Raw genomic sequence first — 26,981 nt, forward strand, 5'->3', positions numbered from 1 at the left:
GCCTCCGATGTAGTTAACCAGAGGAAAACAACCCATGAGAAAATAAAAATAGCCACAAAAAGTTTTGGGGATTCTAATAATTGTCACGAAAATTGAGAGTTTCCCTTCCAATGTCAAACATTTTGAATGAATTTATATATTGTAAGTGGTATTTTTAAGTAAATTAAGATAATGAAAATGAAAATGGGAAAATCAAATGTAATTAAATTGAAATCTTTACTTATTAATTGAACACAAATGATGAAAACAAATGCACAGACAAACTCAATGTGTACCGGTGGGATTTAGATACAGCTTTCTTGTTCTGGAGTTCGTTCTCGTGGTTTTGGCAATGAATCTGATGTGGAAATAAGAACGAAGCGAATAAGATTTGAAGAAATATCCACACTTTAAAAAATCAAATGAAAATCAATTTGTGCCAATCATTTAAATAAAATTTATATAAATTTTCTCAAATACAAAAAAATAATTTTACTAGTATAAAGATTATTGCATTTTAGTTTATAAAATTGGAAACATTTGAAACACAAAAAACATGTAAAACAAAAACATTTTCACGACTTGGTTACAATATTTAGTCAAAGTGATTGTTATTATTAACTCAAAACAGTTCAAAATATTAACCGATAATAATTACTTCAATCCATTGATGCTAAACCAACAATCTTTCTCTATTTATCGATTGCTCGCAATTATTTAGGTAACAATTATATGGCGATAAATCCCTGTGTCATTGGTGAACAATAAAGAGTTGGTGAAAATCTCGCCAATCAACTTTAATACCTTTTTTCAATCTATCGTAATATGGTGGCAAAGTTGTTGAAAGTTCTCAGAACAAGATTCTTATTTCTAGCTAAAATCAGCAGGTGTCAATCATTTTAATTGTTCTTGCTCACAGGTAAAAATGAAGATTGTTCCATGTCGACTTTTTCACCAACTCTTGTACCACTTGTATTGACCAAATTAAATTTCCCTAAAGAAGGGGAAATTCATCAACAATCAGAAATAACGACTAGTTTTTCGAGAATGAAACCAAAGTTTCAATCGTTTCATTTCTTTTCTTTAAGATTGCTTATAGATCTTAAGTAGTGTAGCTTTGAGTTTGCATTATAAAAATGAAACTTGTTGAACATTTGGGTGAAAAATTTTCGATTTCTTTAGATGGAAAAGTCGTCATGTTGATAGGTGATAGTTGAATGATTGATTGTTTTCATTGAATTGTCCAGACAAGAACTGCCTCCTGGAACTGACGGCTTGTGAATTTGAGATCAAGATTGGGTATGAAAGGTTTAAAACCAGCAGATGATTTGGTTCCAAACAAATCAATAACATTGCGATTAAGAAGACGTAAACATTGATGGGTAAAGCGATCAAGAAACCGCATATAACTTGGTCTCATATAAGTTGGACAAATGACAGCTACATAGAAGAGTTGAGAGCAGGCTATGGCATAAGTTAAACAAATTATGGTTTCCGAGTATTTCACTTTACCAGCTCGAACGCCTTCCCAGAAAAGTGTCTCTACCATTTTCCAGAACATATATTGAGCAATTGTTTTACTTGGATATAAGGCCATTGATGATCCAGCAGCGAGACCAGCAACGATTCCGTGCCAATTTTTAGGTGAATTGTCATATCTACGAAGAAGGCAACTAAACACTTTAAAAGTGGATGCAAATAGACCCAAAAACATGCCAAATTTTATGTTACTCCGGGAGCTTAGTCCTTTGGTCAAGGCAGATAATGAAGTAATATTAGAGGGTGACCGAAGAATGATTGGAATAATGGAAATACCAGTCCAGCTGATGATAAATCTTTGTAGGAAGGTTGTTGTAGCATAGGTTAGACATGAAGAAGAGTGTGGACATGTTTGATGATGATCGTAAATGAATGATAAACTGTTGACACTTTTCACAAACAGTGATCTTAAATAATTAGATTTAAGTGGATGAGATGTTGTCAACGGTTTTGCAAGCTTAATTTCAGCTTTATCAACAGCCATTTCAAGCTTTTTGCGCGTTAATTCACCTTTTCCAATAATTAGTTTGAGTATACTTGAGATCATGTCGTTTCCAATACCATTTTTTTTAATAAAGTACACTAAAACACCAGTGGTCAAAGCAAAAAGCACCACTTCACCATTTTTAACAGGTTTGATGAGACCATTAGCAACAGCAATTTGAAACAATGTTTCTGCAGCTATATTGGCCACATAGAAAGCTAATGGTCCACGGCGAGAAGGTTTTTCTAGGTGAATTGCCATGTAACTACCAATGATGGAGGGAAGGTGTCCAATCAAGGAAAGGTAAAGTTTACCAACTGATCTAAAGGAGAAACAAAATAAAACAAGAACCGCAAATGCATTGAATCCAAGAAAAGTTGATGAACGTAGAATAGATTTCACTGTCTCTCTAAATGATTTATAATCAAAGCGTCGAGCCATCATTTGACCAAACAAATAAACACCGGTGTACATCTTGAGTCCCTCGTAAAACACAGAGCCACCAATGTCCAAAGCAGCTTGAGAGCAAAATGGAGTCCATGTATGTCCAACCTCGTAACAGTTGAAAGGTAATGAAATATCGGGAAAAGGGATTAATTTACTGAATATGGAAGGCATTTTGATATTATAAACAGATTATTAATAGTTGATAGTGAAACAGGAAAACTTGCAACCGAGTCAAAAACCACCAAGTTATTGAACAGATGAGCAACAAGTAAAGGATTGTTACCAGACTTGGTGATTGGTTACCAGAAAACGTAGTGGCGAGAAGAACTGAAACAATACAAAATATAGGAAATACTGAATACTGGAAATTACTGTCTATTAAAGAAGACCAGAAATTAAAATTGAACCTTCAAATTCATTTGGAAAAATGACTTAAATTAAAATTAAAGACAAAGGAAAGGAAAGGACAAGGGAAATGGACAAAAAATGGTTAACAGAAAGCACAGTTAAAATTGTTTTGATGGGAAAGCAAGAAACAGCATCTTGCTATTAAAGCAAATACTTAAATAATCATCTATTCCATCACAACATTATTTAATTCATCAACAAATAATCAGCATCAATAAGACAAACCAAGTTGGAACCCGTTAAACAAGAGTGGACAGACCTTTTTTATGCGGAGTAGGACGTTAACTCCTTAACCTAAATTTAATCTCTTAAAATAGTTTTTTGATTCTTTCTTTTTTCTTCTTCTTGCTCTCTTCTTTTTGTTTGATTTTTCATCATTAACCATAAAGTTGGAGAGCAAATAAAAGTAAATTTCAGGTAAAGGTAAAGTATGAAATTTGACTTTTATTTGTTCAATTTGTTCCTAATCTAATAATTTTGACAGCAAAGACGGAGTTGTTCATTTTTTTCACCAACTATCCAATTATTCTTAATTTCTTTCATCTTAAAGAAACACTGTTCGCGATTTGTAGATCATTCCAATAAAAATCATTTTAATGGAAGCCAATTTTTTCAAGACTTTACCATTTGTAGCTGCAGCAAGAAACAGATCAAGTACTGATTCAATACCGCTTCATATTCAACAGTTGTAATTGTGGTTAAAGAACATCAAACTTTCATAATGAATTAGAAGTCCATCGCTTTAAAAACTTGTTAGAGGAGAAACTTAAATTTTGCTGATTGTTTCAGTTGCCCTTGATTAAAATGTTACAATTATAAAATTTGAGCTTTCCTTATTTGTATGACGCTCGAAGAGATGGAGACACTTTGGTTCTGCTCTTGATATCGAGTATTTCCCGTAATGGTATCGGTATCTAAATCCTAAAAGGTGAAAGAAAGTAAGGATTGAGTAATTTCTGTCGTAAATTTGAACATTAATTCACTCAAATTATTGTTTGAATCAATCATGTATTTTTTCAATTAATTGCCTGATAACAGTCTATTTGTCGATCGTAAACTTAGTCATCTTTTGATTTGTTATCATCTGGATTGGCCTTTCGTAGGCCGTAGTAAAAACAGTCAATATGTCTATGGAGCAAACTGCATGTGAAGGTAAGTTTTTATAATACCTTACTCAAAGAAAATTATTTGATTCTAAACGCTAATCTTTACAATTGTGCTTTTTTGTAGATTTAAAAGCATTTGAACGTCGATTACAAGAGATGATGAACTGCATGAAGCTACAAACTAAACGTTACAGATTAGTATTGGCTGTTATAACAGCTTTTACAGCTTTTGGAGCTTTCCAATGGTTAACCGATCCACTTACATCTAGAATTTCATTGTTTCAGTCATTGTTTAACCATCCATTTTTCACAATTAATGCTTTTATTTTAATACTTTTATTTGCTCTAACTGGAATTCATAAAAGAGTTATTGCACCTCAAGTGTAAGTATGGAATATATAAATTCCAAAATGTTATTTCTTCTGCATTGTGATTGACTCACTTATTAAGCACTACTTGAGACATTTATTTATTTGTCTAATTGTGAATCTTTTTCTTTAATAGGATCATGTCAAGGGTGCGTCAAGTATTGTCTGATTTTAATATGACCTGTGATGATAATGGTCGACTTATTTTGAAACCAAGACCCAAGCCCAGATGAAATCTAAGGAACATAGTTCTTTTAGCTATGAAAAATCAATTGAAAAATAAAAGGCAAAACTAAGTGGAAATGGATACCGAACTCTCAATCAAAATCATCATAATCAACGTTTCGCTTCAATTATCGTCCAATGTCCTCATGATCTGCTTTGATATTGATCGCGACGATCAACTGCATAAGTCATCCTTTGGCGAAGAGAGTCTCAAGTTACGATTTAATTTACATGTTTATTCATTTTTTTCTGGTGCATCTCTTTTTATTTATTCATAAACTCGTGAGCTTATCAGTTCAGAATTTTGTTGAAAGTGAAGAAAAAAGTAACTAACACTTTTGTTCTCATTTAAACGAAATTATGCCGGTAAGACTATGTTTGAATTAGTGAAAGCATAATCACAGTAATTTGATCAACAATACGAACAATTTGAAACGTCTTTCACTAATTTAGTCACAAAAGTAGTCAAAAATTTGGCTTGTTGATCAACAAAAATCCAAAACATTATTTAAAACATGAAATCTCTCATGACTCCATCAGGATTAGCTCAAAAGAATCATCAATATGCATGGATAAACAGGACAAAAGGATAAATCTTTGTTATACAACTTGTACAACTTTAAAATTATCGATTAACTTGAACAAAAAACAAGAGAATCTTGAAGAAATCAAATTCCTAAAATTAAATAAACAATTATTAAAAACTACTCAAAAACTAACCATTCAAGTTGCATCGATAATTCTGTTTCAAAGAAACCTTGGATTGTCTTTACGAATTTTCCATCATTCAATCAATCGAGCATTTGATAATTTATAAAAATTGAACATATTGTTGAACAATAGATTGCCCTGATCAGTGATATTACGCCTTATCTTATCCATGAAACACTTTTTTAAACCAGATTTTGTAGAATCCATTGTTGAGCTCATTTCCAAATTGTCTATACATTTACCATTTTGGCTTTAACTATCAAAGATGAAAAATAACAATCAAAGTTAAATATTATTATGAGAACATTGACTGTACACGAAAAAGGCGAAGACTCAACTGGCCTTTAAAATTATTGTTTCTAATTAATCTTCTAATGAATTGCTGAAATATTTTCTGGATCAATCCTTTTGATCAATGTATTATTTATCTGCCACCTACAACAAAATTAAATCTGGCAACAATGGATTGATGATCAAATCAATTTTTGATTGTTTCGATGTTTTGTTGGTTTATTATTTGCCTCTTTTACTTAGACGAAGAATGGCGTAAATTTTGCTGAATTAAATGATGAAATTCGTTGTTGGATTTTGGCCACCAACGATCAACTCATCGTTAACTTATAACGAGAAACTTGGATTATGGCGGATGAATCTCCGAGCAAATCATCAACAACTGACAACAATTGTAGTGAAATAGCCTGTAACAATACAAATATTGATTGTTTCACTGAAGATCCATGTTACATTTGCCTTTCAAATTTAATTTCACCCTGTTTTGCCGATGGCTGTCTTCACGTTTTTTGCACTCAATGTTTACTTGAATGGTCCAAACAATCTAATCGATGTCCAGCATGTCGTACTATTTTCAACAATTTAATTTGTAATGTAATTGCTGACCATTTATATGACGAGATTCCAGTTGTTGGGCCGAGCTGGACAAGTCTTTTGAATGTTGCCAATTATTGGGATTCAATGATTGAATCAATGGTTACCAATATACAAAATGTTTTAAATTTAACTTCTCCTCGTGGAATCATCTCAAATTATTTAGATGTCCCCCGACCAAATCACTTATTAAATGGTACAGTAACATCGCACCCTCTATTAGCGATATCAAATGAAGACGCTAATATAATTCAATCAGAACCATTTTCAAATCTATCTGATGGATGGACTTTGGTTCGTAATCGTCGCAACCGTCGATACCGGTCCCAATCAACCATCAGTTCAATAACAACCCTAGATGAAAGTATTCAGGATAATTCAACCGACTTGAACTCCAACAATCAGGAATCCGAATCATGTGATTGACTTGAAAAATTTAACTCAATAAAAATAATTTAATTTAACTAAAAGTCATGTTTTTCTTGCTATTGTAACTTTTCTTAAAAACGAAAAATCAGAAAGAATATAAATAATCTGATTTTTCATCGCTTTATGTTTCTCTTGACCTCTTTGAAAGTTACTTGAAGTCAATTGAGATTGTATTCAAATTTAAGGTTTTAATTCATGAATTTATGACTGGGTATTCAATGAAAATTGTCTTTAAATCTCAATGAATAACTTTTATTGATTTACGTCAAGTTTTGATCTGTACACACAATCCTGCCACTTTCGTGAAGGACAAAATTGCTGATATAGTATTATATATTTTTGCACTTATATTGTACAATTTGATATAATTTCATAATTTATGCAATAATGCATTGGTTGTACAATTTAGCATAAGTTAGAATAAATGTCTTTCTTTTGAGGATACTCGATTAATTTAGATTCAGGGAAATGAAGAACGGACGATATTCCATGAGCCTTGGCACATACTTTTTGATAGTTGTTTTAAGTCAATAGAAAGCTTGTTCGTCAATGTTCACCATTGAAAGAAAATAGTAAATTTTGCAGAGAAATTAAATTCAGCATTCAAATATCAAAAAGAAAAGCTCAAAAATATAACAGCAAATTAAATTAATTTGTTCAACTAATCTACAAAACAATCTCGATTAATACTTTAAATAGCTGAAAAACTGGACAAAACATTGAATTCAAAGGGCAATCAACTTCTTTTGAATCCGATGAACTGAGGAAGTAACATTTTCATTCGGATACCGGGCAAGTGAAGTAAGTTTTTCTTTCAGAATCTCGATTGATTGGACACCAAATATTCCTGTATATAGAGTTTCTGGAGATGCAACCTTGTTAATTGTTGGCAAATTTTGATGTCTAATGTTTCGCCTGAAAACAGCTTCCACTAGATTGCAAATAAAGGAACACAAGCGAATCAAAATTTCTTCGTCAGTCGTTGGCTCCAATAAGCTATGAAAATTGCCTGGACATTTAGAGGCTAATATGTAGACAATAGAGTTTTGATTACAAGATAGATTTACCAAAATTTTGAGAGCTTGTAATTGAACACGAGAACAGCCCTTTTCAACCAGGGCAATTAGTTCATTCAAATGGTCGAGAAAGTCGGTGTGATTTGATTCCTTATGAGCTAGATTAGCGAGGGCAAGAAGAGACCAAGTCAATTGTAAATGAGATGAAGTCTTCAATTTCTTCATCAAAGGAATTATAAAAGGTTTCATCAGTTCTTGCGCTCGTTCTCCAGTTGCCAAATTACCAATTGCTTGAGTTGCTGCAGCAACCACCGATGGATCAGAGTTAGTGTTGAGTAAATGCAAAAGCATGACTAAACAGCCGGAATCACAAATTATGTTGATATTTGGTGTGAATACAGCACAATCTGCTATTACAGAAAGTGTTTTTACCAATAATTCATCGTCATCGCACATCAACAGCATTCCAAGAACACTTGCTTCTTGTTGAGACAAATTAGGATTCTTTTGTCCGAATAAAGTATCCAATATTTTCTTGTAATTGGCCATCTCTGTTTCATTTGGAGGTATAATAGTTGGAATAGAGTTACCATCCACCACTGATCCATTTGGAAGATAATTTACATCTTTAGATAAGTTGTCAACTGACTGACTGAGATTATTTTGATTTGCCAAACGAGTAGGGCTTCGCGTTCTCGGGGAATGTCTTGGTGTATTATGAGAGCTTAAACTTGAAACATTGGCTGTTATTGAAGGAACTCTTCCTTGTCTAAGAACTACACCTGAAGCTGCTGCTTTTAAATTAAGCTCTTTGATTCTGTCTTGAATTGTTTTAGCCCATGGTCCCCACATTTCCGGCGATAATTTGCACCATCTTCTGTCTTCTTTAACTGGTACAGTAACTTCTGTTTGTACACTCTGACTGGCTTTGCGATTGTTTTTATCAGTGCTTGATGTTTTTTTGTGATTTGAAAATACATTTCGTAAAACAGACAGACTGAAGTAGGCAAATCCAGCGAATAATGCTGAACACACTACTACTTTTTTTGCATTATCATGTAGATCCATTTTTGATCTTTTGTAATTGCATTAACTAGGATAAGGTAAAAGTTGGACCATCAGAATATCTTCGACATTGGATAACCATTTGAGTTTAATTGAACAGTATACAGTTGCTCAAGACAGTGGTTCAAGATAACCAGTAAATGATCAGATATGATATTGAAGCTTGGAAGCCAAGAAATGTCAGTAAATCGAAGAAGATGAGATCAAATAATCAGCAAATACACTGTATCTTTGTTTTGGTATTTTCTGGAATTGATAATGGCTTGATGAATAGGAAGTTCACAGGTCTTTGGCATATGTTTCAGCAAATAAATATCAGAATGTCACCAATTAGATAATTACAAGGTTAGATGAAAGAATGGTCCTCGGATTGAAGCACATTTAAGCTCTTTGCTCGTCTTGTTTTTATCCACTTTTTGAATTCAAAGTAAACAACATTGTAGCATTAAGGTCTATGATATAGATAAGTTGTTATAGTGACCACTGGCAATAAAAGATGTTAATACAAAATTATAATAAGGATGATGAATAAAATTATAGATTTGTACTTAATAAGATGTATTTATAATACAATTAAACGAGGAAGATAAGTTTACCTTCAGTAAAACAGACTTCAAATAATCTCGCAATATCAAAGCAATGTCTCTCATCTGGTGGAGGATTTCAACACCGCATAAGCAGAATAGCAAAAACATTTATAATCGACCTTGCTTATTTTTCTTATTCAATCATTTTTCAAGCTTGGCCGATGACAATAATTACAAGGAAAAATCATAAAATCATTATTGTAAGCAATAATTAATACTGTTAATGTAATATTTTGCCAATTGAAAACTGTTAAGTTTTGATTCTCGAGAAAAATCATAACAAGAAATGCTCTGATTTGCATTTCCATGTTATTTCCGAGGTAAATATACCATTTTTATCAAGCGTAATACGAGTAGCGAGACTTTGTCAACACTCAAATTAAAGCTAATTTCTAAACATAGCATTTCTTATAAATAGACCGGATGACACTCAAAATAATATGAATAAATCAAAATTCATCAACTATAGAAGAATTTTAATGAATTTATTAGTTTTTTTCATCAAATTTTATGAGCAAAAGATAATCAAGATTCAGACTTGGACTTCCAGTATCACGAATAAGGTGATAAAAATTAGTAGTGATCTTTAACTACAACCAGGAGGCCATGACAATTGTCGTCCACCGATAACATGAATGTGAAGATGGTAAACAGATTGGCAACCCTAATAGAAAAAAGAGAGACAAAAACGTTAATACAATTTGCTGCATCATTAATACATCAATAGAATTTAATTAATCAATTACTTACTTGAGGTCCATCATTGATGACAATTCGGAAACCTTTATCCAACCCCTCTTGTTTGGCGACTTTCCTAGCAACTAACATCAAGTGCCCAAGCAGCTAGAAAATAAACAAAAAATGTCAGTCGATTGAACAGTAATGTGCAATAATTTGCTTATCTAATTAATTCAATCATCAGACTTACCTGTTCATCATCATCTTCTGCTTTGGACAATTGAATGATTCTCTTTCTTGGAATAACCAGGAAATGCTTGGGACCACATGGATTTATATCATTGAAAGCAACACACTGAGTTGGCAAAAAACAGAGAGAAAACAGATGACTTATTTCTTTTTCAATTCTTAAAATCAGACATTTTAATTAAATCTTACCTGGTCATCCTCGTAAATGAAATTAGTTGGAATCTCCTTTCTCAAAATTTTGCCAAAAATGGTGTCCTCATCGTTAGGTGAGGCTTCTTGAGCCTTTTTAACTTCATCACCCATGTTTCTCCTATGAAAGCTAAACGTTGAATGCAACTGTTTAAAGACTGGTTGTTGTTGCTTGAAAGAAGGGTTTGAATATGTTGTCAACAGCTGAGAATGAACATTAAACAATCTATTTAATTCTCTATTTTACCTTAATGTAAGTTTGTAAATAAATAAAGGTTAACTTAATGTTATTAAAAGATATATTGTAAAAAATATAACTCACCTTAGGCGTGTTAAATTGACCAATACAAGCACGACAGTAAACTCTATAATGCCTTTGAAACAAACTGTCGGTTAAGGTAACCAATTTTTTCATTATTTTTAAACAAACCTAATCACAATGTTATAAAAACCCAAATTTTAATAAATCAGTTAATTCTATTTTCTCGATTTCTCTATTTGCTTGCAAAGTTTAAAGAGCATAAAACGACACCGATTTAGCTGTGATGAAATGAAAGTAATGACAGAGATTACATAGACACGATAACGAAAAAAATTGCCACCAAAAGCTTTTACCAAATGACTTTAAAAATTGAATTTTTTGGTTGAATACCATTAATTTAATCCGTGAAGTAGGTCCTGATTTTCAAGTCCCATCACGTAATAATATAAAATAACATGGCAAAATATACAATGAAATAGTAGATTCAATTTGTATACATTCCCTAAATTGTTGAAAATGGTAGATATTGTTCATTCATGGTACTTAATCGAATAAACCAAAACCTAAGTCTTCGTCTTCTGGTATAACCTCAGGCCTCAATTCCTCCTTTTTAATTAACGGTAATAAGAAGATTGGGTCCATTACTTTAGGTAATTCGTTGAATGGTTTCAGAAAACAATGCACCATGAAGCTGTAGCCATGGCAGCTCTGACAAAGTTTATTTGACAATTGTGGCCAATCAACTTTGATGTCGAGTTCGTGTTGCTTAGTGTAATAAAATGATATTGAACGATTATGTAGCTTACAATATTCATTTACATAGTCAGCAGATATTTCAGTAACACCAGGAGACACTCGTAAATCAATCAGAACCACTTTCGGTAATAATTCCAGCATTTCTGGTATATTTTCATCTTCAATATCAGTGTCGTGCAAATGTCTTATAGCCAGATGCTTTAAGTTAGGACATTTTCGTAAAATCTTTTTCAATGTTGGCCAATTAACTGTGTCAGAGGAAAACATCTGTGAAAGAAAGACAAATCTAATCGTGAATACTCAAATTTTACACACACATTAATACGTTATTATTAAAAACACAAAGATTATCCGTCATCAGTTTTGAGATAGTTGAAATTATACTTTTAGAGCAAATAATTACATTTTCAATGACCAAATCCTCTAAGTGATAATTTCCAACTTGTGTATCAACGAAAAATTCATCCGTGTCGATACAATGGTAAGCGCTTTTCAGATAGGGACATCGATCCATCAAACTCAACCCCCTGTACGGTTCATAACCATCAGCTCTTGTACATATTTCAAGTATTTCAAGCCTTTCGAGTTTAGGTCCATCATAACGCTCACTTGACGAACCTAAAGAAATCAATGGATTAATTACCTTTTAAAAAGGAAACTATTGATTGAATAACTTACCAGAGCTATTTGCTAGATGTAATCGTTCTAATCGTGGAAGACATTTTACATATTTTTTAAAATTGTCTAATGCCATATCCGAAATGTAAAGTTGTTTGATCTTTCTGCCATATTCAGTCAAAAAGTCAGGATTTACATTATAGGTCACTGCTGCAACTATTTCCCAGTCATCGAGAGCATATATGCGCTTCAAGTGTTTTGGTTCTTTAATTTCCCCTAAATTAAATCTCTTTTCGGGCACTGTATCTGGAAATATTAATGAATGCCATCTTCGATCAACTGTAAGGTAAGAAATATAAAAGCACAATTAGCACATTCACCAGTTTACACAGGGTTCAACAAACTTACCTAGTGAGCAGATAATCAAAGTTTGTTTATCATTGATTTCACGAAATATCCTGAGTAAACAGGAATCATTTAAAATTTCAATAGACATTATCGATGTCTATTTTTAAATAACAATTATAATAAATTTCACTAACAAAATGTGTTAAAATTTAAATAAAACTTGTGATATTCCACCGTGTTTACTATGTGTTTGATTGTTAACTTGTGATTAAATTTGCGAGGGAGTGATACACTTTAACCAGCTGAGCTGGGGAGTGAGTCGATAACAGGATGGCTGGTAATTTTAATATCAATCATAATATTTTAACAATGATATTTCTATTGTACTTTTTATTAGTTGAATTAGTGGACAAACAAATTGACCAGCACTCTCTCCAGAATTAGCTTTAATATCTTTCTTTCATGATGTCTTGTGATCCTCTTGATTGGATACCGATTTACAAGTCTCGTTAGTTACGCCTTGTATGTATAACTAGACCGTTGCCACAAAAAGTGATTACCAAAATTTCCCTTTCTTTTGAAAGCGTTTTTCTTTGAATAAAACACTGAAACATAAACTGGATCATAAAATTATGATCAATGTGAGAATTGTGATTTCCTCCTATCTAATTTTACATAATAATCTAATATTTAACAGGAGATGTATCAAGTTAATGATAAAGCCATCGTTTTTCTAGTATGACTAATGGCATCTTCAAAAAAACGACACTTTGAGCTTCTATGCTTTTCATTGAATTGCTGTTTTTTGCTCCACAGTTTAACAGGAATGCCATTTCATTTCAGAACAATTTAAAGAAACAACTGATCAAGTTTATAATCTTAAAAAGACATAATTAAATTTTAAAGTTTAGATATACAGACTTTTTTTCCGACAAACTTGTCTGTTACATGAACCATTAAATTATTTTTTCCCATTGTCGCTTGAACTGGTATCAAATATTAAATTAACAGAGAAAATAGTGAAAATGACAATTATCTTGACTTGGTTTTATTATCGATAAGGTTGATGTAGAGATGATTCCAAGTTGCGAAAATTGCGGTAGAAAATTTGATTTCTATGTTTGAGTGATAAATATCAACAACAGGCTTGGAATCATTTACAACTTGTAGGCAAGAAAAAAAAGGACAACGTGACGAATCCATTTTGATAGGCACTTTTGGGGCAAAAAGATTCAAAATTGTAAAGATCAAAAACATCAACAGCGAGGTAAATATAATTTCATGATTGAGGTTAGTTACTTTGGTAAATGTTGCTAATGGATATTGGAAAGTATTGTAAAGTACACTTGTAAAGTTGATCAAATAGGGTGGGTAATACGAATGAATACATGATTGGAATATAATTTTTTTCCCCAATTTTCGCTAAAGCAAATCGCTTTTTGAGTTAAACAATTCCAATTCCTTGGAATGAAAGTGGATATAGAATGACAAATTACTGTGCTATCCTCTTTCAATATTCATAATCACAATATGAAAAAGGGTGGGAGGAGGCTTGAAACATCAGACGGTTGATTTTGATCAACTTAACAAAATGTCTGAATCACTTTCAATGGTAAGAAAACAAAAGGAGTGTCAGCACTTGTTAAAGGTATTGTAATTGAGAACGTTGATTAGTAAAACTTGATATAAATATATGCATAACACGTTAACCAGGGAAAGTAAATTCATGGATTTGATGGAGAAAATCCACCAGCTTGGAATCTCATATCATCTCGATTAGCTTTCTGACCAATGAGTAAGGCACCGTAAACAACAGCAGTTCCTAGAGCACAGAAGAACCCAAAGAAAAAGAATGGTCCAGAGTAACAGCCGAAAATACAAGGTATAATTGCTAGACCGGCATAAGTAACACACTTGATCCATAAAGGTTTGTCATCAAAAAAGATTCCAATAGGCTGAGCAAACCTGATGAATGTAACAAAACTTGGAGCCTCGATGGCAAGAACGATGAAAGCTCCAATAATCAATGTAATACCAGCGGGAACACATGAAACGAATGAAAAAATACTGAGACAAGTGATAATACCAAAGATAATTTGAAGTAACGACAGGCCGGTAACAATTTGACTTTTCCATGAGTAGATCCACCAATCAGCAGGTCTTTGAGTTTCGTCTATAGAGTTCATGATGAATGGATAATGACTTGATATAAAGTTGATAAAGGCAAAGACTAGTCAAATTGAAATTGAATTGAGCTAGTTGGCAGTTTTAGAAACCTGAAAGACCAATTGATTGATTAGATGAGTTCAGAATTAAGACCAGATGTTTTGGAAAAATCTAGACAGCAAGGAAATGAGCAAGATTTACTACACAGTTCAAAACAGCCTTGTAAGATGAAAATTTAAAAAAACAATAAACAGTAAATTGTAAATTAAAACAACGATGATATATTTAATTGAAAAAAATGGACCACAAAATGAAAGACAATTAAATCGAACAGTAAAAATTTAAATTGTATAACTTAAACAAACTTTGTTAAATTTAAAAAAAAACATTGGCAACAAACCAATCACGTCAGGATTCAAGTAACAGTTGAATGATACATTTGCACATGACTCATAATAGAAGCGCTATTTTCATATTTCTTTAAATATATTTATATTTAATATTAAATAATAATTTCAGCTAAAAATGGATAACCAAATAGCCGCAATCAGTTAATTATTCAAAATAAATATCCAAAGTTAACATAACCTCCACCATATAACCAATATAGTCCTTATAGCATCCAACATTAGCAACATGATTGCAATTTTTCTGGTTGTCAAAAAAACGATTTACTCTGTGATTATCAAGAACCATGAAAATTTATAACATTGGATGATTTAAATTGTTATGGTCGATAAAATGGTGATTTTTTGTTTGCTTTATTGCCTTAAAATAAACATAAACATAAACATAACCAGAAAACCAGGAAAAAAAACCAACTCAGAAATAGTTGAGTTTGCCAATGAAACCTGTTCATTACCTTTAATTGACTGTTGAACCAAATTGATCAAATTGAATTAAGGTTCCTTCACTGTTAGCCAAATCAAGACAAAAGATTAACCTTTAAATGAGGCAAATCAATACTCGGAAGAAGCAACCAACAATCAAATTTGACTGTTACAATTGAAGCAATGAATCAAACAACATATGGTCCAAATCATCTCAACTTACTGGTCACATTGAAAATTTTGTTGACATCATCATACGAATGATTGACCGATCTATTTGTTGATTATCCTCTTTCAGCTGATTCATCAAATGATCATATTTAATGGTTAAAAGTGTGAAAGTTAATAGTAATCGTTAAATTGGTTGGGAAGGAAAGACAAAAGGAGAAGGCAAAAAATGGCAGAAACAATGAAAATGAAATTGTGAGTTTCACTTGAAGCTAAATTGTCAATTTGTTTGTCATTCAATGAATGGCAAAATTTGATTTGTTCACGGATCAAGTTATTAATTAAATGGTTAAAAAGGGTTCAAAAAAGGCTGAAAAATCAACAGTAAAGGATTCAAAGGTAAGAGTAAAAAGTGTGAAGAAGAAACAAAAAAGATGAAAAAAAAAAATAAATCACTTGGTAACCTAAACCTGAACAGTTTACAGATGAGAAAATGATTGTTGACTTTACAGCATTTCAAGATTTCATAATCTGAATTGATATCATGGTCTAGTTGATGACAATCAAGTGAATCAAAAGGCTTTCAAAGATTGAATCAAATCAACAAACAAATCATCGCACAAAACATTAAACAATGAAAGCGAACCCAAAAAAAAAACTGGTTAAGATGAAAAGTGAAACAAATTGTTGATCATAATGGTGATTGTTGAATTAAAATTGACCTTAAACAACCTTAATTTTACTTTATTTTTCAATCAACTGTACATTTAATGATAAATTGTTCATCAGGAAAATCATCAAATCTGTTGGGTTTGCTTAAGAGTCTCAAGTTAACCCAATCTAGGCTAAATCCATTTTCTTGCTGGACAATCTACTAATGGTACAATATTTAAAGCACGCAACAGTAATGATCAAGTAAATAGAGTTTAACTTAATTTAGTTTCTTTCCACCATAAATCATGTAATCATTTAATTTGCCTTTGATTCACGAGAATCGCAAATTTTCATTGTATTGTAATATTTGCGTGACAATTTTCATATCATTCTGACTTTATTATATTTTCCCAATCAAATTTTCATTGTTGCCATTAAATCATTTACTGTAACTTGACCTTAACCTTGTCCAACCTTTACAATCAATGTTACTTTGATAATCATGTTATAACTTGGAAACCATAAGAGACCCGAAAACTGGTAATTTAACCAACATTTTGTATTACTTTCAATCTTTCTGTTGTTGGTATTTTGTAATTTGATTGATTGGTCTTGTATTTGCATTCAGATTATTGTGATTAATATTGAGTTAATTACAATGGTTCATGATGAAATACAAGATTAAATATCACATTATTAATTGAGTAAAATTTTCAGTTTAATCTTTTTTTTCCTCTTCTGTTTAATGAGCACTAAGCTTGTAAATTATATTTGATTGATCATAATTATCATTTGGATCAGTTAATAAATTTAATTTTCCGTTCTTGCTGGTGATTTAATTTGTTGGGAGAAAAATTAATTAGCTTTGATTGAATAAGATTGATTAATTGTGGCTAGTTGTGTGGACTCAGATTGGGTTTTTAGGTGTAAGTTGATTTTTCATTGTTGCCATCAATCAAGGTAAAATGATGCTAAGTTGTTGATTTGGTGGCTCTATTTCAATGTTTCATTGTATTGCAATTGGTCAAAAATTTTCTCCGATTGATTAGTTAACTAGAACTTGATTAATTTAGTTGCAAGTGTTAGGTTGAGACGCAAATGTCAGGTTATTGGCAAAGTGTCAATAATAAAGTGTCAGTAGGAAAAAGCAAGACAAATTTCCCTCCAAAATGGTGGTCATATTGATTGGTTGCCAATCATCTGTTGAGTTTTCGTACACCAAGGAAACAAGGAAATGGATTAAATGTTGTTTTTCATTGTTAATTTCAATCAGTGATACAATCAGTTGAAAAAAGATATTAAAGGATTGGAAATGAAACACTGGAAGATAATTCAAGAGTAAGTGAGCAAATTGGAGAAAGAAAGAGAGAGAGAAAGCGAGGGAGATTCTTCATTCGTTTGTTGTTATTGCTGTTGCTGTTGCTGTTATCAACGTTTTTCTCATTTTGTTCAACATCACCACCAACAACACCATTTTGTTTATTGTGATTATCATGTTACCCTAATTACTACTAACTAACACCAGCTACAATTGCCTTCTTTTGATGTGTCTCAACCTTTATTATCAGCGCAATAGTGAATTACATTCTCATCTTCTATAAAATATATATCTTTCTATCCTTTCAACATTAAATTGTTTATTGACACTTATCTCTCAGAATAACTAATGCTTTAACCAAACCACTCAATCCATTCTTGTTATGTATTGGTGGTGAACTCCACCTCAATCGACCAATGTGTTAGACTTGTGTGTGTAGTCTATAACAACAATCAAGGTTATATCATCAGCCATGTATTAACATCATCACTCTAAAAAAGCAACTTACATCCCCCCTGTCTATCTATCTTCCTCTGTTTTGCTGCTAGCCTATGGAATAATAAGATATCTTCAATGGTCGAACAGGCTTTCTATCGCATTTCCGTCGTCAACATTTGAATTGCGAACCAGTTCCATTCACAATTCAATGCTACTTTACCCATGTTAAGAGACATCTAACGACCAAACAATACTATTGAAATATCTCTTATTCATTACCTATCTTTTGGGTTCTATCTTCTCTTTTCTCTCTCTTTCTCACTTGAAACATTTTTTCCTTGGTGTGTTGGTTTAGTGTGAAATCATAAAATTGTTACTATTCATTTGATTCACTTGGGTTATCTTTTTTCTTTTTTCACAATTTGATCATTTATTTTTTTTTCTCAAATCCATTTAAACTTTCTTTTCAACTTATACTGTTGATACTTTGATAGTTTAATGATAAAAACCTTAAAATTAACCCAATTGTTTTTGCTCGATCCTGCTATTAACATTATTATCAACAACATCTACCAAAATCTTCATTAACTGCTGCAACCGATAAACATTTAACCTGATTTTCTTCAATATTTCTTTACTAACCAGTTGAATCATCAATCGCGATATCATCTTACAATATATTTTCACGAATCATCTTTGTGTTGAAGTTGCTGCTCTTTATATTTTTTGGATACAATTAGTCATAAATAACGTACATGTGCCATCAAAAAATTTTTCTTCGCAATAACAAAGTGATACAATTAACAATCGTCCATCTTACTTGGTACCTAAACTGAATCAGATAAAATTGATATCTACTATCATCTTTATTTTTGTGTTACCTTTAAACTTACCTTCAGGATTCTGCCAGAAAACAATGAAAACGATTTGAATATTATCAACAAATATTTGATTTACGGCACTCTTGTGATGTGAAAAGAGCTGTTTCGTTCATCGTTTTGCAAAATTTGCTTTACTTCTTCATCTGCTCAAGGTTCCTTTCAACTTTAACTTTCAATCCTTAAATTTGTCTCGTTTACTTTGACAAATTATCATCATGGCCTCGTCAAATGATGGTTTCAAAGAAACCCAAAATGCCAAAGATTTTCAAGAATGGATTGAAATAAATAAGTCACGTAATGCTCATGAGACATTACTCGATCAATTATCAACTTCATCACTTTCCTCGTCATCATCTCATGAATTAATAAATCAATGCGGCAAAGGACTCAACGATGTTGGTATAAAGGGGAAAAAGGTGCGATTCAAGAAGAAATTACGTCGAGCCAAGGACCACAACTTAAATTACAGAAATGGTTATTACCGAGATGATAGAAGAGTAAACCGACCTAATCAACTTTGCCATTTAATTAAAATATTTTCAGCGTTTGGAGGCTTCGTAACTCTTGTTGCATTGATATTTGTTGTTATTAGCATGCAAACTCGTCTAGAACTCCTTCAAATTCAATTAAGATCATTTAATGACCATTATCATGGGATGGCAACAACGCTGTCAGCATTAAAAAAGAAAACTCAAGAACATGATAGTCTGATCATTACATTATCAACCAATTTAAGTGCCTGTCATAATATGAGTAAACCAGTTAATTCCGAGACAAACGATAGTAATCAATCTGTATCAACTACAGCTACAGTCTTATCAAGTAAACCAAATATTTCTTGGATAACCAATCGAGTTAATAATATATCGTTTCAACTCAATGCCTTGAGTTCCAATATTAGTCACTTGGAAGAAAAAATGAACTCCTTATCACAAACAGAGGACGGACTGTTGAGGAGTTTTTCCACTATTAATAATAATATGACCGAACATTCATCTAAATTGGAACATCTAATGGCGCTGGTTGGCCATTTATTTGGAGTCATTCAAAACACAAATTCAACGTCAACCAATGGCAACCTTTAGCGATGAAAAATGTACCATTTTGTACAAAGACTTATTTAATAGACTGCCCAATCAATCACTGTGAATTCATTCAAGGCACCTAATTCACTAACTTATAACGTTTTCTTGGAACATCTTGAAACAAAGAGAGGCCTATCAATGCACACACAATCAACCCTTTCATCAATAATTTTGCAACCCTGAATCAATATTGCAGACTTTTCAGCCATAGCCAGTCATTCGCCATTTTACGAACCATGTTCATTAAATGCAATCCTCATTTGGCATAAATAAAACAACATGATGTTTATCTTGGATCTTAATGGTGAAACTTGAAGTCTCATGGAGAAAAACGTTTTTAATGAAAGTTGGGCATCAAAAATTTATCAAATCTGTGAATAATATTTCCTCGGGTTATAACTTATTCATTGATCTCGTGAATTAATAAATTCATCCAAGCTTTTCCATAAAAGTCAACATGTTGAATCATGTTTTATTTTCCTCTAATGATAAAGGGTGTTGTGTGTTATTCCTGCCAATTATCTTATACAAATGGAGATCAACAACTGATAAAGATGGAAATGTATCATGAAATCTTAACTTCAACCATGTGTTGGACATTATAATCTTTATCAAATTATTGTTTAATCTCCATTCGGATAAGATAATCAGGAATAACACGCAAAACCCTTTAATGTCTAAAAAAGATTATATATTAAATTGATACTAATGAGAACCTCTACTAAGATTTGATGAACCCTTAATGGAAGGCCATTTAATGTACTTTATGAATATCATTTTACTCGAGTTAAAATCTTAATAAATTTTGTTAAAATTGCTTGAAATTCAATTGATTAAATCAATATCCCAATAATATTTTGCACGAGATCTAAAATAAGGTTGAATAACTAAAAATTTTGAGATCGATCGTTTTACTGATTACTTACTGATTGTTAGTAGCCAGAAACCAGAATATCGGTTTATAGTCAGAGTTGAATTAACCAATTGATCGCCATTAAAAATTCTGATTTCACTTTCACCTTTAGTATTCATATCTGCATTTTATTTGAATTTACGACTAATAATGTAACTCGTGAAATACATGTAGGATTCATTGAAATAATGTTAATCCTTTTGTTTCCATCTTTATCATTGTTCTAAATAATTAACCTTTGTCTATTGATTTTTAACAATAACTTTCCAAATAATTATTAATTGTTCATTCAATTCTCGAGCTACTATTGTTTTCATAATTGTCTCCTTTTTTGATGCTAAAAAAGAGATAATTGAATTGATTATAAAAGTATATTATTGTGGAGACTTTGCTCGTCATAGATGATTATTGAAATTTATTTTACCCATTACAACAATGGAATCATCACTAGGAAGGTCTTTGAGCTTACTGAATTAAAAATAACATGTCATTTTGTAACCAGTTTAGTTCTTGAATAGAATCCAATTTTGTTCACTTTTCGATGACAATTACAGTCCTCTCTATTCAAATTGTTTTCAAGGCAACATTTGACTAAAAGTAAATTTTAAATCATCTATTACACGCATAAACCTCTGTTGATGAAATTTATATAATTTTGTAAACATTCAACTTGAAAGATCTACTTCTAGTAGTAATGTTCAAAGTATATCGAAGACCCTAAATCAATAAAAAATATATTATGATTTGTATTAGTAGTTTAATGGTTGATTAGACAGGGCAGAAGGATTTGTAAATTAACAATCCATGCATTGATATGAATAATGAGCAAGGTAATGTTCAATTGTTTATTGTAATGTATTTTCCAATTTCTGATAATTGAATGGCTGCTTTAGACACTGAATAACTGGATTAATATTTCGCTCCTGCCTTTTATGGTTTCCGTTTAAAAATGTAAATTACTTTGAATCCCTATTTAACGCAGAATGAGTATGGTGCTTGATTGTGAGAAAATATGAAATAATCTGAGTAAAAATGAAAAATTGGAATAAAAGTTCGGATCAGATTTCGTGAAGATGTGAGATACAATGTATCAAGTTCGTGTTTATTCAATTCGCCTCTAAACAGATATTGAAAGAGTTGCTCTAACAGTGATAAAGTGGTGAATATTTCATCAACTCACAAGTCACTCATTGTTAGTTTCCCTACGAATCCGATGAATATTTCCTTTTCCTACTTTTATGCTTATGTGAGCTTGAGCTATGGTGTGATTTTGAGCTGTGGTGGGACTTTAGGAGAAAGGTTGGGTAATAGGAAGACAGAACCAACTTTAAACCAAAACTCAGTTTTCAAATGAAAAAGGCAACACAAATCACATGGTCATCATATGTTTCAACAGCTGTGACTGAGTATTAACTACTCTGTATTTTGATTTTTAACTTTACAATCAAAGATTACCTGTGATATTCCATATCTTTGTTCGAAAGTTAAGGTGTCTGTGACCATAAGGTAATTATTGCGGCTTTCATACCTTTATTTTGATCCATTTTCTTGGTTGATATTTCATATACCACCTGAATTGATACTCCCCCATCTCACGATAATACTAAAGGATGTAACGCTTAAAACTGCACAGATGAAGGAGGTAACAAGAAAGCTTATTTTTTCCTTAATTACAAAATTTTACGATATTGATTAAGATGATAATGAAGCAACAAAGACAATGAAACCAAGATCAAATCTGTTGCTTCATAATCATTTGATTTCTTTTCATTTCACATCTAGGAGGATCTGGAATCTATCCGCTATACAGTAAAATTGTATTCAATTGTTCTTGTTTACAGTTAGTTGAGAGACTTTAAACATCACCTACTCGCTAGTTTTCTGAATCTCTTTATCAAATTTAGTGGGCAATCTTAACCTATGTAAGTATCTATTTTACATGCATTGAATTTATGACATGACATAACCTATTTTAAAGCTGATTTTATTGTATTTCTTCAGACAACCAATATGAATCCTGATCAACTAAGAGAATGTGAAAAAATTGCCATTGAATTGGCTAAAAGGGCTGGACTCATGATGATGGAAACAAGTGGACGAAATACTAATATTGAAACCAAGCTATCACCTGTTGATTTGGTTACTGAAACAGATAAAGCCGTGGAAAAGCTAGTTTTTGACGAGCTGAAGAAAAGATTTCCGGATCACAGATTTATTGGAGAAGAATCTTTTACAGGTAAAGTCAACTTGACTGACTGTCCAACATGGATTATTGATCCTATTGATGGAACCATGAATTTTGTTCATACCTTTCCGTTTTGCTGCATCAGCATTGGATTGACTGTTGGCAAAGAGGTCATTTTTGGCTTGATTTATTCACCTTTCTTGAACAAATTATATACTGCTAAAAAAGGTCAAGGTGCTTATTGTAATGGTGAGCCTATCATTGTAAGACCTTGTGATTCCTTCAAATCAGCCTTACTAATCAATGAACTAGGAAGCAATCGAACCGATGAGCATCAGAAAATTTATTTTGGAAATTTAGCCGCTATTGGATGGCAATGTCAGGGAGTACGATCGTTAGGATCAGCTGCTCTTAATGCATGCATGCTGGCTAATGGTTATGTTGATGCTTATTTTGAGTATGGTCTACACTGTTGGGATTTAGCGGCTGGCTCGATTATCATCCAGGAAGCTGGTGGAACTGTTCTTGATCCAGAAGGTGGACCTTTCAATTTAATGTCCAGGCGCATATTGGCTGCTTCTAACGAAAAGGTCGCTCGAGAAATTCAGGGCTTATCGTTGGCCATAGCTCTTACGAATATGATTAATCATTCACTTATTGTTAGTTTGATATCCAAGCTTTATCAAACTCATTCCAATGCGAAAAAAATATGGTATTAATCAGATAAAATTGCACATTGAAAATAAATGCAATTGAATTTATTTCGAACTGTATCAAACAAACCTTAATACATTGATTAATGGCTCATCTAATCATTTCCCTCAATATATCGATATGTTCTTTATGTCATACAATTTGCATTTACTCTTTTTATTCGATAAGCTTAGTTGATACTTGCTAAGAATGTGTTCACTTACTGTATATTCTTACTCTCTTCTTTTCTTTAAAGACCAAACCTTAATTAATTTATAGGCAAACACAAATTGAGCCAAATGAACTTGTAAAGCAACCAGGAGGAATCCGTACCAAATTACTGCCAGAGGATACTTATTCCAAACATGAGTAACTTTTGTAACATCTCGTGTTTCAAAGTAGACCAAAAAGTCGGATAAATAAACTATCATGGCGTAGAAAACGGGAAAAATTGCTGTTAAATTGATGATAAATAGATAAAATTTCATTGATGTTGGATTGTTTTTCTTCATTGCTTTACTAGCTATGTAATTAAAAAACACTGATAATGTCCAAATCCATTCCCATATCATTGGTTTGGGTATGTAAAGTTGTTGTAATTCGAGAATGAAAACATCAAAACGGTCTAAAATATCATCTGTTAATTTAGCCACCATCAAACCAAAAAGTAAATAATGCATGGTTATTGACCATTTCAACCTAGATTTATTAATGACACTGGACAGAAATGAATAAAAGAATGTAGATTAGATAATTAGACTACAATAATGGTAAGTGATACCACTGCATCGAGAAGTTATGAGATATAAACTCGAGGGCGAACCCGAGTGTTTTATCTCATAGCTTCGAGATATTGTGGTTTAACCGATTTAAACCAATATGTAATCTTAGCTCAGCACTTTTTTTAATTTTTAAGACATAACTTTGTCTTGATTTTCCATTGCTTTCAATGGGTTTTCCTTTTTTCATTTTAGTTTTCTTATTTTAATTTTGACTTTTTCTATCAGTTCTTATCACTCTCTTCATCACTGTCTTTTGAGCAAACTGTGCATATTTGGCTAACAGTGTTAGTTAACTATTAAGTTAACCAATTTCAAATAGCACCAGTTTACACAATTTAACCATTTGATTAATACTGGTTAACTTCAACATATTGGTTTAAACGTTATTAAAAATAAATCATCTGTTTTGAAAATGTGGAGCTTACCTTTGTGAATAGTGAAGGGCAATAGTTTGTCGGTGAAGATGATCACTTCCATCTGTTCCTTGTACCATAGGGCCTTTAGAAGCCATTTTTAAATTACACTATACTAATTAATAAATTAACTTAAAAAGATATAAATCCAAAGATTCAAAATTAAAATAACAATTGAAGGTTGATAACAATCAACTGGAATAAGGCAAAACCAGATTTTCTATAGTGGCAGTGATGGTAGAAACTGCTGGCTGGCTGGTGATGAGGCAAACACATTACACAGCAATCCACTTTCACCACTCTCTTTCTATACACATACAGAATCTTCATTAACTGCTGCAACCGTTTAACCATAACCGATAACATTTAACCTGATTTTCTTCAGCATTTCTTTACTAACCAGTTAAATTATCAATCGCGATATCATCTTACAATAAATTTCCAGGAATCATCTTTGTGATGAAGTTGCTGCTCTTTTTATATTTTTTGGATACAATTAGTCATACTAAAAATAAATAATGTACATGTGCCATCAAAAAAAAAATTTTCACAATAACAAAGTGATAAAATAAACAATCGTCCATCTTTCTTGGTACCTAAACTGAATCGGATAAGATTGGTACCTAATGGGTGTTGTTCGAAGTATATCGAAGATTTTAAATCAATAAAAGATATATTATGTGCAACTATGATTTGTATTAGTAGTTTAATGGTTGATTAGACAGGTCAGAAAGATTCATAATTTACAATCCATGCATTGATATGAAAGATGAGCAAGGTAATGTTCAATTGTTTATTGTAATGTATTTTCCAATTTCTGATAATTGAATGCCTGCTTTAGACATTGGTATAACTGGATTAATGTTTCGATCCTGCCTTTTATGGTTTCTGTTGAAAAATGTAAATTATTTTGAATCCTGCGTTAAATACGCAGAATGAGTATGATGTTTGATTGTGAGAAAATATAAATTAATCCGACAATTGTGAGTAAAAATCAAAAATTGGAATAAAAGTTCGGATCAGATTTCCTGAAGATGTGATATACAATGTATCAACAATTTCATGTTTATTCAATTCGCCTCCAAACGATATTGAAAGATTTGCTGTAGCATTGATAAAATGGTGAATATTTCATCAATTCACAAGTCATTCATTGTTAGTTTCCCTACGAATCCGATGAATATTTTCTTTTCCTACTTTTATGCTTATGTGAGCTTGAGCTATGGTGTGATCTTGAACTTCGGTGGGACTTTGAATGAGATCTTGATCTTTTCCGTTTATGCTTCTTGCTTTTATGTGAGCCTTTATGAGAGCTTTTACTTCTACTTCTTTCTCGAGATTTGCTTTTCTTTCGTTTCTTTGATCTAGATCTTTTGTGACTTTCCTCAGCATCAGAATCGGGTTTATGATGGGACTCGGGACTAGAAGAAAATAAGCAAATAATTAGCATGATTAAAATTAAAATTTAAGAACCTATAGATACCGAGGTATAACTTCAACAGGTTGGGATTTTTTCTGGTCCAATGAAAGACCTGCCGAGAAAGTTGATGATCCCATTGGAGGTAAATCCTCCATGTCAGAATCTGAACTTGTACTGCTAACATCAATATCGTAATTCTGGCTTTGTTTACTAATTATTTCAAAGTCATTCCTACATTGGTACGTGAAATGGCCAAAGAGACCACATTTTTTACAGCCTGGTCTACCAGAATCGGTTTTCTTTGCAATCGCATCTAGACAACAAAAAATAAATATCAAGTTAGAAAAGATGTAAGAAAGGTTCAATCTTTAAGAAAGAATACAGATTATTAAAAATAAGACATCAATAAACATAGAACAATAAAACCAAAGAATAAATGTTTGAAAAGTTCTCAATTTATAAGAAAGGCATTGAATAGAGTTAATAGAAAAGATCAAAATCTAGATTGACTAGTTACATGTTACTGGAATAATGTATTAGTTGAAAGTGTGGATAAGACCTAAATGCATAAAATTTATGAAATAATTACTCACCTTTAACAAGATTATCCATTCTGGTAATAGGAAGACAGAACCAACTTTAAACCGAAACTCAGTTTTGAATGCAAAAGTCAACACGAATCATAT

The 26,981-nt window shown here is 31.9% G+C and overlaps 10 protein-coding genes and 1 pseudogene across 11 annotated transcripts; 4 read left to right on the forward strand and 7 right to left on the reverse strand.

Annotated features, from left to right (window-relative positions):
- Positions 1-197: 197 nt before the first annotated feature.
- Positions 198-3,083, reverse strand: LOC107369563 (transmembrane protein 135-like). The gene has a single exon (XM_015937526.3). The coding sequence runs from the start codon at positions 2,618-2,620 to the stop codon at positions 1,211-1,213; it is 1,410 nt and encodes a 469-aa protein (XP_015793012.2). The 5' UTR covers positions 2,621-3,083; the 3' UTR covers positions 198-1,210.
- A 700-nt stretch (positions 3,084-3,783) lies between these two features.
- Positions 3,784-5,275, forward strand: Cnep1r2 (CTD nuclear envelope phosphatase 1 regulatory subunit 2). Its single transcript, XM_015937519.3, has 3 exons — positions 3,784-4,009; positions 4,088-4,346; positions 4,468-5,275. The coding sequence occupies exons 1-3, from the start codon at positions 3,982-3,984 to the stop codon at positions 4,562-4,564; spliced, it is 384 nt and encodes a 127-aa protein (XP_015793005.1). The 5' UTR covers positions 3,784-3,981; the 3' UTR covers positions 4,565-5,275.
- Positions 5,276-5,906: 631 nt separating this feature from the next.
- On the forward strand, positions 5,907-6,616 carry LOC107369555 (uncharacterized). The gene has a single exon (XM_015937518.3). It carries the CDS (start codon positions 5,907-5,909, stop codon positions 6,576-6,578), a length of 672 nt encoding a protein of 223 aa, XP_015793004.2. The 3' UTR covers positions 6,579-6,616.
- A 135-nt stretch (positions 6,617-6,751) lies between these two features.
- On the reverse strand, positions 6,752-9,371 carry LOC107369545 (armadillo repeat-containing protein 10). The gene has a single exon (XM_015937510.3). It carries the CDS (start codon positions 8,663-8,665, stop codon positions 7,307-7,309), a length of 1,359 nt encoding a protein of 452 aa, XP_015792996.2. The 5' UTR covers positions 8,666-9,371; the 3' UTR covers positions 6,752-7,306.
- Positions 9,372-9,708: 337 nt separating this feature from the next.
- On the reverse strand, positions 9,709-10,499 carry HINT1 (histidine triad nucleotide binding protein 1). Its single transcript, XM_025162312.2, has 4 exons — positions 10,366-10,499; positions 10,178-10,282; positions 10,000-10,092; positions 9,709-9,913 (listed from the first exon to the last, which is right to left on the reverse strand). Exons 1-4 carry the CDS (start codon positions 10,477-10,479, stop codon positions 9,836-9,838), a joined length of 390 nt encoding a protein of 129 aa, XP_025018080.1. The 5' UTR covers positions 10,480-10,499; the 3' UTR covers positions 9,709-9,835.
- Positions 10,500-11,001: 502 nt separating this feature from the next.
- LOC107369522 (histidine triad nucleotide binding protein 1) lies at positions 11,002-12,605 on the reverse strand. Its single transcript, XM_015937483.3, has 4 exons — positions 12,410-12,605; positions 12,062-12,340; positions 11,787-12,001; positions 11,002-11,650 (listed from the first exon to the last, which is right to left on the reverse strand). The coding sequence occupies exons 1-4, from the start codon at positions 12,495-12,497 to the stop codon at positions 11,171-11,173; spliced, it is 1,062 nt and encodes a 353-aa protein (XP_015792969.2). The 5' UTR covers positions 12,498-12,605; the 3' UTR covers positions 11,002-11,170.
- Positions 12,606-13,369: 764 nt separating this feature from the next.
- LOC107369523 (calcium channel flower) lies at positions 13,370-15,104 on the reverse strand. Its single transcript, XM_015937485.3, has one exon. It carries the CDS (start codon positions 14,533-14,535, stop codon positions 14,074-14,076), a length of 462 nt encoding a protein of 153 aa, XP_015792971.1. The 5' UTR covers positions 14,536-15,104; the 3' UTR covers positions 13,370-14,073.
- A 2,243-nt stretch (positions 15,105-17,347) lies between these two features.
- LOC149093359 (uncharacterized) lies at positions 17,348-20,713 on the forward strand. The gene is made up of 2 exons (XM_089269529.1): positions 17,348-17,505; positions 18,569-20,713. Exon 2 carries the CDS (start codon positions 19,020-19,022, stop codon positions 19,887-19,889), a length of 870 nt encoding a protein of 289 aa, XP_089125655.1. The 5' UTR covers positions 17,348-17,505; positions 18,569-19,019; the 3' UTR covers positions 19,890-20,713.
- Positions 20,714-22,812: 2,099 nt separating this feature from the next.
- On the forward strand, positions 22,813-23,841 carry LOC107369478 (inositol monophosphatase 1 pseudogene; annotated as a pseudogene). The gene has a single exon (XR_016200076.1). The product of XR_016200076.1 is annotated as an inositol monophosphatase 1 pseudogene (transcript).
- On the reverse strand, positions 23,703-25,110 carry jagn (jagunal). The gene is made up of 2 exons (XM_015937443.3): positions 24,888-25,110; positions 23,703-24,397 (listed from the first exon to the last, which is right to left on the reverse strand). Exons 1-2 carry the CDS (start codon positions 24,971-24,973, stop codon positions 23,914-23,916), a joined length of 570 nt encoding a protein of 189 aa, XP_015792929.1. The 5' UTR covers positions 24,974-25,110; the 3' UTR covers positions 23,703-23,913.
- A 452-nt stretch (positions 25,111-25,562) lies between these two features.
- On the reverse strand, positions 25,563-26,958 carry LOC107369482 (uncharacterized). The gene is made up of 3 exons (XM_015937444.3): positions 26,889-26,958; positions 26,359-26,608; positions 25,563-26,296 (listed from the first exon to the last, which is right to left on the reverse strand). The coding sequence occupies exons 1-3, from the start codon at positions 26,905-26,907 to the stop codon at positions 26,041-26,043; spliced, it is 525 nt and encodes a 174-aa protein (XP_015792930.2). The 5' UTR covers positions 26,908-26,958; the 3' UTR covers positions 25,563-26,040.
- Between the last annotated feature and the right edge of the window lie 23 nt (positions 26,959-26,981).

This window comes from Tetranychus urticae, chromosome 3 (assembly GCF_039701765.1).
Source record: "Tetranychus urticae isolate SD_2017Ah chromosome 3, NJAU_TeUrti_SD_1.0, whole genome shotgun sequence".
Lineage (NCBI taxonomy): Eukaryota > Metazoa > Arthropoda > Arachnida > Trombidiformes > Tetranychidae > Tetranychus > Tetranychus urticae.